The 12,039-nt window shown below is 30.0% G+C and overlaps 1 protein-coding gene across 2 annotated transcripts in view; it reads left to right on the forward strand.

Moving 5' to 3' along the window:
- The first annotated feature begins 311 nt into the window (after positions 1–311).
- The window catches only part of LOC136974652 (ATPase family gene 2 protein homolog A-like), a 67,607-nt gene continuing 55,879 nt past the window's right edge, over positions 312–12,039 (forward strand). For both annotated transcript variants that reach the window (XM_067269581.1, XM_067269583.1), the window contains exons 1-3: positions 312–449; positions 2,994–3,218; positions 6,680–7,015. In XM_067269581.1, coding sequence (XP_067125682.1) covers positions 3,023–3,218; positions 6,680–7,015 — 532 coding nt within the window. In that variant the 5' untranslated portion in view covers positions 312–449; positions 2,994–3,022. The remainder of the gene's footprint in view (positions 450–2,993; positions 3,219–6,679; positions 7,016–12,039) is intronic.

The raw sequence follows: 12,039 nt of genomic DNA on the forward strand, positions 1-12,039 counted from the left end.
TTAACTATTTTTTTTCACAAAATGAACTTGCCCCACTTTCAAAATCAATGGCTCATAACAGTATATATAATACGGTTTGCATCTATAAAAGAATTCGTAACAAATATAAATTTATTAACTGTCTTGCTGCATTTATTAACTGTATTGTTGCATTTTAATTAATATTCAGGACAGTGATTTAATACCGGTGTATAATTTCCATATCTCGACATGTCATTTTACACTGTGGTTCTGGTTAGGTTCAATCATATAGGTTAAATTAAATCTAAATAGAATTTCAATTGTCACCAGAGGGCGGTAGGTTTATAACCACAAGACCACGTGAAAGTTATTGTATATTTTGAAATGGAAATATTGATTTTAACATTTGTAATTTTTTTATCGGACTTGTATAATTTGGTTAAAGTACAGTTTAAACTGTAATTTATACCGTCGTAAGTTAACTGAAGGTAAATTTTTATTTTTTATTTTTTTGTGTATGATTTCATCTTTACATTTTTACTAATTTTCTACGAGATGATGGTTGTTTGTTTAAGATACATTATGTAGCAAATTAGACTATATCTCTGTTTAAAATTATTGACGTCAACAAAATAGTATATGAAGAACAAGATGTTTTCATTGGTTAATATCAGAAAAAGCTCAGTATCTTTTCACATGTATAACATTTAAATAAGGGAAACGTTTCTTGTGGAAAAGTCTTACTGGGAGTAGCTGTTAGCAAATCACCTTTGTGTTGTGTTGTCTTGTCTTATCCTATACAACAACATATTGTCAAGGTGTATATTTTGATAATTCAGAATAAATTGTTAATTTAGAAAAACATGAAGATATTTAAATAAAATTTTCTAGTTTAAAGTAATAAACTTGTGTGTATTATATCTAAATTACAAAGTATTTAAATGTTAACATTAAATTTTATTTTTTCTTAAGTTTTTTTATAATATTTTCTCATTTGTTTTATGGAAGCTTGTTTACATTAATAACTATAAAGCCCTGGTCACACTATGTGATTTCCAGCCGCACAGGCGACTGCAACTGCAACAAATGCGAGTCGTGCACGTCTTCTCGTGGTCACACATTGTTTGTTGACATTGCAGCTCAGAACACGTGACCCTATAATAAACCAATAAAATTACAGTAGCTTGTTTTTGTCTACTTTCATGAGTTTACCGACATTTTACGTTCTACTTCAGAGTATTTACGGAATTTTAGCTACTTTTCTTATTAAAATAGCAAGCAGTTCCTTTTCTGGAATGAATAAAAGAAAAAACGGCGATAATTTTGTTAGAGCTGGCGAGAATATATGAAGAGAAAAATAAGAAAAAATGTTCATGCTGGGTTAAAACTTGGTAAAATGAAAATCAACGGGCTAAACAATAGTGCTTTCACCAGCTGATGAATGAATTAAGGCTTTTGGATGCCGTAGGTTATAGGGGATATATCCGTATGAATACCAATACTTATATATAATTTAGGCGAAACGTTTCGTAGTTTGGCGTATCAATTTAGAGTGGCCCATAATTCAATATCAGTCATTATCCCAGAAGTTTTGGATGCTATTTATCAATCTTATAAAAGTGAATATTTGAGGGTAAGTGTTGTTCAGAGGAAAGCTTGAATGATTTAATTCATTTATAATCGATATATTTTTTCTTCTATATCAGCATTTATTTTATTCAATTGTATATTATTAAAAGTAATCAAACTTTTTAAAATAAATCTAACAATAAATTCAGATTTGATTTATATCAAATATAGCATTTAAATGTACTGAAACTGAGTTAATACAAATGTCATAATCAAGGTATGTTGACAAATATACAACACAGAGTATGATGTGGCACAAAGACGTTTTCTGATTAGATGCGCGTTTGCAACCGTCGCCAGTAGAACAAACTTTTTGTTTCTAGTTGTGGTTGCAGTCATGCTGGTTTTCGAGGGGGATTACTAGTTAACGGGAACAGCCGTTGCGGTTGCAGTTGCCTGTGCGGCTGGAAATCACATAGTGTGACCAGGGCTTAAGTTAACATTGATTACTCTACAGAAACTGTTGAAGCAGTACTTCTACAAGGGTAATCCCAAAAGTAAGGGCTCCTATTTTTTAAGAAATACAAAGAAATGTTTATTTTCAATAATGTTCATATTATTTTAAAGCTTGAATGTTTTTATCTATTTTTCTACATAATTGCCATTTTGGTCGATGCATTTTTGTAGGTGCTGTGGTAGTTTTTGTATGCCCATGTCATACCTGCTTGCCGCCATGTCGCAGGTTTCATCTTGCATACACCTTCCAATATTGCAACTTTCCCATTAAAATTCTATGAATGGTGCTTGGGGCCCAATGGTGCCCAAGAACCAAAATACACAGATCATCCAGAGTGATTTGCCGATCTTCACGCATCGTTTGCTCAACCTTCGCTACTGTCTCGTCAAAAATTGACGGTCTCCCGCTTCTTTCTTTGTTGTGAACTTCAGTATCAGATGCAAACTCCCTACACCACTCGAGGATGTTTTTGACATCTATGCATGACTTGCCATACACTTAGTCAATTGGTGATGAATTTCAATCAGTTTAACACGACATGGCGGCGAGCTAGTATGACATAGGCGTACAAAAACTGCCACAGTGCCTACAAAAATGCTTCAACCAAAATGGCAATTATGTAGAAAAATAGACAAATATTCAAGCTTTAAAATGATATGAAAATTATTGAAAATAAATGTTTCTTTATATTTAAAAAAATTAGGAGACTTTACTTTTGGGTTTACCTTCGTATTATAGTATTGATTTGTCAAATTCATAGTTTTAAGAAAGTTCAAAAATTATTTAAATAAATTGTCATGAAGTATAATTTAATATTTAAATATAAAATATTTTTTCAAAAGTACTGTATAATTAGTATCATGTCACTAAAATTTTCAAAAGCAAAACAAGAAATAAATTTATTTTTGATATTATGAGATAACGAAAGGATTTTGTTTATTTTCAGGGTTTGTTTCAATTTTATAGTGATAAATAATGCCAAAGAAATCTAAATCACAGTGGAGAAAGTGTGAAAATTGCAAATCAGTATTATGCATGAAAGATGTACAGCTTCATAAAGAGCAATGTGATGAGTTAAAAAATGAAAGCAATAAGTGCCTCATTTTGAATCATTGTTTGATTGATAATGAAAATCTATATGCTACTGTAATTAAAGATGATTTCCAGAAAGGTAACAATATAGAATTATTTGTTAAGTTTTAATGATTATGAATTTAAATTTCAAAATAATGAATTTTATAGTAGCAGTAGAATTTCTGTAATTAATTCTGACATTTTACTTCCTAAAATTTTGAGATACTATATATAGTTTTTAGAATTTTTGCACTTTGTCACTGGGAGCATTTTTTATTCTGGTGCCTATTATTATTGATTCAACCATACCCACAATGAAGTGGCTAGGTGTCAGGGAAGGCTCTGACTTATCCAAGTCAAATTAAACATGAAAATATCTGAGAATTTAATATCTGGAATAGAATTGGGTTAATCAGAGCAGCAGACTGACAACTTTACCATGTTATCTATCTAGTCTTATACTTGTCATTTATGATCGGAAAAATAATCTTTCAAACTTTTTTCCCACTGAACATGAAAATATTACTTTGAACACTATAAAGAAAGCAATTATTCAATTTTTTTTAAAACTTGATTACATCTTTAGTCAATAAATTGATAAAATAGTCTGGTAACTTTTTCATGCTTGATTTTACAAAAATTAACACTTAGGAATTAATTAAAAAGTTTTAGATAATTAAATTTTACAATATACAGTGGGTGATCAGTTAACGAACAATCTGTTTCAAGATTTTGTTTGTTAACCAATTATCAATTTACCATAGGTTTTTATGGGAATTTGATTTAATTCATTCTGGAGACCCCAAAAAATAAAAAATATATACTTTCTTACTACATTTATTTATATGTAATAATAAAAGCACATAGATACACAGACTTGCATTTTTATTAGTTATGTTTTTTCCATTTGAAGGGGTTAAAGAATCTGTGTAATGTTGATTGCTTTTCTCTCTTCTTCAGGGTTTTTCAGACGTAATTAGTAGCATTGTAATTGTAGTGATCCCTAAAGCCTATTAGAACCTGAACCTGGTTTGGATGCCATTCTACGACTGTTGTTCTGACATCCTCCCACTTTTTCAAAAGATCTTTAATAGCAATTATCAGCATTACTTTTTCAGAAGAAAAGATATCTCTCCATGTTGCTTGGTGTTCTTCATTTAAGCATTGTTGACGTTCTGTTGTCAGATTAGTTTCGGGTTCCATTAAGAGCTCTTCAATGTTCTTTATTTCTCAGATATGATTTTTGTTACTCCTTTAGCTGCTTGAGTCTTCTTGATTATACTATACTGCCATACTGCCCAGCAACATCAGGCATTCTTCTGCCCACTCTCCACCTTTGCTATTATACTCTCACCTTTTGAAAATAAAAACCGACACAAAACTTAATGAGTGCCTGCCCGACAGTCTCGCGAATACTATAAAAAATTGTTTTTGTTGGAAAAATAAAAGGATGGAATTACAAGGGAGCGTTTCAAAGTTCAGAGGAATACTATCTGATCAGTATATACCAGGTTGAGCATCAATGTTGATGTATCCCGCATTCCGAAAAGTTTCAAATTGTTGCCTGAAGACAAGGGAAGACCAATCAGTATTCGTTCTTTTAGGTCGCTTCTCCTTGTGTTTGGATAACGAACACCTCACAAAACAAACATAAAAATCTTTCATGAAAGTGTTTGTTAACCGATCACCCACTATATTACTTTCTTTGAAAATACAGTTGAACCTATCTGTGACCATAGTGGTGTCACAGATAGGTTACAGATAGGATACAGAGAATCAATTGCGCGAGCGGTTACGTATGGGTTAGACTCGGAATGAAGCAAGTGGAGAGGATGACGGAAGGAACACACTCGGAGATTTTTATATATAAAAATATACCTGTTTATTTTCCCATAGGTCCAATTAGATACAAAACTGTTACTTTACCGTGAGATTGTTAAGATACATAACTCACGATCCGCGACACGTAAATTCTACACAGAATAGAGAAAGGGCTTACAGATATTCGCGGGTAGGATAAATACCTTAGGATATATGCTGATCATATCGACGAACGTCTGATAGATGATATAATATCTTTTAGATTTCAGTCTAAATGTAGATTAATCCATTCGTCCTAAATTCCAGTCCAATTGTACGCTAGTCCGAGGAGGATGAACAGTGGAGGGAGGAGCCTGACGATGGGTAAATCCAAACAGACACACACACACACACACACACAGTCAAATGACAACCTCTTCTGTCTTACTCATCGTACTCCCTTTTTATATGGAGAAGTGATTTGCAGGCCCTTCCTTGATTTTGTCAGAGGAGATGATCATCTTGGACCAATAAAGTGATGGGTGACATAGTCGTGACACAAAAATTTGACTCATTTTAACAAGGAACTCAACTCGCAGGAATAGAGTTTAAACCGATCTTATCAGAAAGTTTTATCAGTTGATTTCCCATTAACTAACCCTTTTTGGTCTACTTCATTTTGTTTTTGTATACAATGTAGTTAAATATTTTGGTTAAGATTATATAAAAATGATATTAAAAGATTATAAAAATACATAAAAATGATAAAGTTCACAATATAAAGATCTCAAATCTTTGTATCTCAAATCTCACAGGGATGAGAAAAAAAATTTGAGATAGATTTTAAGATACAGAGGTTTCTACACAGTAAACACTAATAAATTTGACAGGAGATACGGCATTTTATTAATACAATAGCAAGTACAGTACACACCTGTGTTAGGTATAAATAAAATATTTTTGACATACCTTAAGAGAAATAGTTTGTCAGTACAGTAGAGCATTGTTTATCTGAATCAATTGGGGACTGGGGTTGTTCGGATAACCACTTATGTACGAAAAAATATATTAACTGATCTGATGTTGAAATTTTTCTCCATTGTGTGTTGCTTCATGTTGAATTTTTCTCCATTGCATGTTGCTTAATGTTGAATTTTCATCGATTTTAAGTTCATTGAAAATTTTTATAATAATAATCGAGGCTATTGTATCATTAAAAGTTATTTCCTTATTTTGTACAAACAAAATAAATATATTGAAAAATATAAAAACAAAAAATTATACTTTAGAAGTTAATCTAGTATCAAAAATGTTCGATTCAGCATGACACACTCCGACTGGAAAGCTTTCAGTTAACCAACGTTTCAATTGACTGGCTTTTGGATAAACGATGCTCTACTGTAGTTTCTATTGCATGACTTTCTTTTGACTAGTAAGATACAAGCCAAACTCATAGTGATTGGAGAAAAGAAGCATTAATTATCAATATGTACTGTATTGCAAGAGATCTTTCTCCACATTTAGTTGTAATTTAAAAATTTTCAATGGTTATTCTATTGAAAATGTTAAAATATTAAGAAAAATGATCAGGTATCACAAGGTGTTCTGAAATGTGTTCTGAGTACAATTCAATTTATTATGAAATGTCCTATTTATGCAAGTTAAATTTGAATTGAAAGTATGAAAAGTTGCAAATGATCTTTTGAGTTTAATATATATTACATAAAACTAGTATGTAAAAGGTATTTTTATTTATAGGTGATAAAGACCTACAACTGTTCTCTAAAAACAGTGTCTTTCTTCATCCTTCAACTATGAAGATGTGCAATATATGTTTTGGAGACAGGATCACTTTGACTTCATCATCAGGTTATCAGATTCTTTGTACTGTTCTGCCAAAATCATCTCTTTCATTGACAACAATTTCAGTAATGAAAAATGACTTTTCTGAGGATTATAACGAAAAAATAATTTGTGTGAGAAAATATTTAAAGTATCCATTGAAAGCAGAGTCTCTAACAATATTGTGTGAAAGTTCAAGCAGAAAAGATCTTTTTTCTAATGGTTTTAAAACTATTTTTATTCGAAACTACTGTAAGTATTATTATAATAAGTATCTAATGTTATATTGTATAGTCCAGGGGTGGCCAACAAGTTGATCGCGATCAACCGGTTGATCGCCAAGCCAATTTTGGTCAATCGCTAGCGACGTCTTGACTTAATATATTATATTTGTAACCAAACGCAACTGTGTGCATGTAGTTATGACTCGACTCACAAGCAGTGAGTGCACTTCGTACTGAAACAGTGTATAAACATAGTATGTATTTCGCACTTCCCCCTCCCCACTTAGACTATGCCTATGACAACAAGTCGATCGCGACACATTTTTACAATAAAAAGTAGATCTTATGTGCACAAAAGTTGGCCACCCCTGGTATAGTTTATATAGTTTTTATTTTTATTAAAGAGTGATTTTTTTTCTTAATAGTCTTTTACAAGTATTAGTAATCGTGTGCATCAAGTATTCTTGTTAGAAATCATAAAGATGTATATATTCAACTGAATTCCTATAGAACCCAATTCTCATAGAATCAATCAGCTTTCTATATGTCTATATAGAAAGCTGATTGATTCTATGAGTCTATATATAGACATATATAGACATATATTCTATATGTCTATATGTATATATTTCTAATAAGATATTCTTGTTAAAAATTTAGCTATTCTTGGACATAGTGACTACATATGGGTGGGCCATTTGTATACAATATTTTCAAAACAGGCCCACCTTTTGGGTTTCTGTAATTTTTACAGGATGCAATCTAATATAACATTGTAAAGTGATTTTATTTATTTTAAAGAGTGATTTTATTCATTTAAAAAATAGAACACTACATTAATACACTGCAGGCTTGCTTACTTTATGAGGTGCTGACAGTCTAAATTTTTTTTGGACTTAATTGCAACAAATATATTTACTACCTTTTGACAGGTCCCATTTCCTCTATCACTTCTGACGTTTTGAGAAAAAATAATGCTGAATTAGTTATTCTTTCTTCGGTCATTGACGTGCACAATTTTTTTGTAATTTCAGTTTACAGAATGAATGTTTGGTAGAAGTCATAATGGCAGATATTGTAAGAAAATATAGAAAGGCCATGCAGACATCAGGCAAGCTGCTTGAAACATGGTATTCAATCAGAAGTAGCTTGCCAATTCTTTTACTGTGGCTCTTTTTACAATGTCTTTTAATAAGCAAGATTCAAATGTCAGCAGTTGCATTGGGAATGATGGTGATAAATCACTTTTATAACAGACAAGAAGTTTTTCTGCAGCTGCATACAGTTTTTCACCATTATTTGAGTCCAGGGTTGAAGGAAGAATAGTATGAAATGTGTCCACCACTATTTAGCTCTCAGATCTCTTCATGAGCTGTGATATCATTTTTAAAGCAGTGTAGTAAATGCCTACGGCTGCGTTTCGTTTCTTTATGCAGCGAGAGTGTAGCGAAATGACATCACGAGCAGTGTCGCTACATGTCTCTGCAGTATAGTTTAGAAACGCTTTTCGCTCGAGCAAAAAATGGATGCCGTAATATATTCTCTGATTTTCGATTACAGCCGAAGCAAGTGTTTTAGCTAAAGAATTACAACAAAACAAAAAATGAAAGTATGAAGAATTGAGCCTTACTCTTTCCAAAAAAATGAACAGAATGAAGAGACAGAAGATAGATAATTATGTAGAAGACATAGTATTTGCATATTCTTTGGATGACTTTCAGAATCATTTTAGACTTTCAAGAAATTCTACAGAAGTACGTTTTACTTTAAATACTTTTTCTAATAGGAAACAAAATGCTATAATTTATAAAATAACTTAATTAGTTTTACATGTATTATTCTGTAAGATTTTCTGAAAATTAAGTTTTTTTAAATGAATCAAATTTTGATATTCGTTAAGTTAATCGAATTATAATTACATTTAAGTTTTGGAAATTAATTAATAATATATTTTTTCTTGTCAGCATAGTGCAATGATACTGTTCTTTTGTTTAGTTAACATTCATAAATTAAGTTAGTCTACTGTATGCACTATAATATTAATTACATGTTTCTGCCTGTTATTTTTTCTTGTTCATTAAATAAAACTTATCGTTTATTTTTATAGGAACTTATAAAGTTGATAAATACAACAAGAAGTAATAAAAAGATGGGTTGACCTTGTATTTCCACAGACAAAGAAGTTTTGTTAAGTATATGGACCCTTGCTAATCAAGAGTCTTTCAGAGGCATTTCTGATAGATTTGGTTTAAATAAAAGTCATGCTTACAGGAGTTTTATGAATTTCTGTAATAAAATTTGTTCCATGTTGAGTAATTTTATTAAGTGGTCATCAAACAATTTGGAAGACATCGTACACAAGTTTGAGCAATTACGGAAGATTCCATTGCTGGGTGCAGTTGGATGTGTTGATGGAACACATATTTATAAAGGCACCTAAAAAAGATAGCCAAAGTTATTATAACAGAAAAGGAAGACATTTCCATTTTGTTACAAATAATTTGTGATGCAGAAATGCAGATAATCTATGATTTTGTTGGATGGCCTGGAAGTTCCAATGACTCTCGGGTGTAGAAACAAAGCCCAATATACAATTTATTACTGCAGGAACCAAAAAAATATTTAGGAAACAATTATTATTTGTTAGGTGATTCTGCATATCCTTTAGATACTTTTTATTGGTACCACTTAAGGATTATGGTACTCTCACTATAAAACAGGAAACTTATAATAAAAGACACAGTTCTGTCAGAGTAGTTGTGGAACAAACTATAGGACTTTTGAAAGGATGTTTCCGCAGACTTAAATATTTAGACATGGAAAATATCGCAGCCATGTCTAAAGTGGTTATGACTGCATGCATTTTGCATAATTTATGCATTAAGAAAGGAGAAAAGGATATTCCAGAAGACATCTTACTTGATAACTGTGATGACGATGATGATTTTCCTGAAAAAACACAAAATCGTGCAGCTGCCGTAGAAAAACGAAGTAGAATTGCAGATTTCTTGATGGAGAAGTAAAATGCATCATTTTGTATGAAACTGTACATATAAAATAAAATTTAGATTTAAATTAGTTATACAATCTTGTATTTTTTTTGTATGAGTACATTTTATTTTAACACATTACATTTGTAATATTGTTATGTACAGGGTTCTTTCTGATGCACCTGGAAAATGAGGGATTTTCATTAGTGTTTGGAAAGTCATGGAAAGTAGGAAATTTGACAGAAATCCTCAGTCAGGAAATTTGCTACCTTGTTGATTTTTTTTGTTATTAATTAATTATCATCATAGTTTAGAAAATTCAAATTAAATTATACATATAGGCAATTAAACCTATCATACAATTTGCCAAACAACACTAAACTGATAAGTTAACAAATATTTTAGATTAAAATTAAAAGAATGCTTTAAGTACATGTTTTCATCATTGTAGGATAGCATATACAATTATAAACTTGATGCAGTATGTTGATTAATAGAAATAAAATTGAATTTAGTGCTACTATTATTTTTATTTTAGCACAGACATTTTGGCAATCCAAAAATAAAAAATTTATGACAGCAAACTCAGAATGAATTTTTATAAGGTTTAAAAATTTCAGTTAAGGATGAACTTCCAAGTAATGAATACCAAAAAATATTGTAAAAAGGAAAATTTCTCATATTGAAATTATTTTCCCACTAAGGCCATTTTATCTAACTTCTAAAACACTCTTTTATATTATTTAGCAATATCAATTGTCATTTGTAAATTTTAACAGCTGTATAAATTATTCAGTATTATGAATTCTAGAGAAAAGTCTGTAATACTCTTAATAGTCAACATTGATTGTAAATTAAAATATTTAAACTATGAATTTCTCTCAATTACTGCTTACACTCAGTTTGAGGGCCGATTTTAATGAACCGATAAAAAAAAAAAATGATTACAAGGTACAAAAAAGTTAAATAATTTTTAATTTAAATGGTATTATTTATATTAATAATTTTGATTGTATAACATTGAGTTTTTCCAATTCATTAATATTTTTTTTATAAAGTTCAGGAAATTTATTAAGAGATAAATTTAATAAATATTTACTTTTGTACGTGGATTATACAGGGTTTGTTAATGAATAATAATGGCTTTTTATTTTTTTCAAAGCCACATAGATTTATGGTTGTGGATTAATAACAGAATAAACTATTTTTAATTTAGTAAAACATTTTGATTTCAATTATTCAACAATTATAAAAATTATGTAATTGTTAATTAGAAAAAATAACTAATTAAGAACTTGAAAAAGCAATAGCATATTTGCATAGTAAGTCATATACTGTTTTATTTTGTCAATGTGTTGTACTGTGAGGGTTGGAATTTACAAAGTTGGTCGGGACGTTATGGAATTTAAAACAAACATTTGAGTAGGAACCTTATATGTATGAAATTTGAAAAGTTAATCAAATTTAAAATTTTATAAGAAAGTCTGTCAAGTATGTATATTTAAATTATTTCAAAATTGAAAAGAATGCGCTTCAAGACAAGGAAGGTGTCTCATGTAGGAGAGAGAAAATATATTTGAAATATTCTAAGTGTCAGAAATATTATTTTACTATGTTCACCACATAAATATGTTCAACTGTCGGTAGATGTATTTACTATTTATTAGATTAATTATCTGATGTTTGCTGCACTTATTAAAAACAAAAAACGAAAACTAAATAAATGTTTTTTATCATGATAACTGAAAATTCAAATAAATTATCTCAAGGTTTCTTTTTTAAAATAAAAATAAATGACTTAAAATACACAAATAATATAAATTTTAAATTTTATTTAAAAACCATAAATGAATAAATAATTTTACTATTTTAATTACTTGTTTTTAACTATATTTAATGTCTTGTAAAATTTTTAATTTTTCATTCTCAATTTCTGCTAATTTCTTCCACCTTTTTTCCTCTGATTCTTCCTGTTTTTTAATTTTAATATAATGTAGAAACCACTCTGGAGGCTCAGATGATGATTTTTTTTTTCTTTCGTGGTGGTGATGGAGGTAGCGAT

This window comes from Centruroides vittatus, unplaced genomic scaffold, assembly GCF_030686945.1.
Source record: "Centruroides vittatus isolate TY-2023 unplaced genomic scaffold, ASM3068694v2 contig_352, whole genome shotgun sequence".
Lineage (NCBI taxonomy): Eukaryota > Metazoa > Arthropoda > Arachnida > Scorpiones > Buthidae > Centruroides > Centruroides vittatus.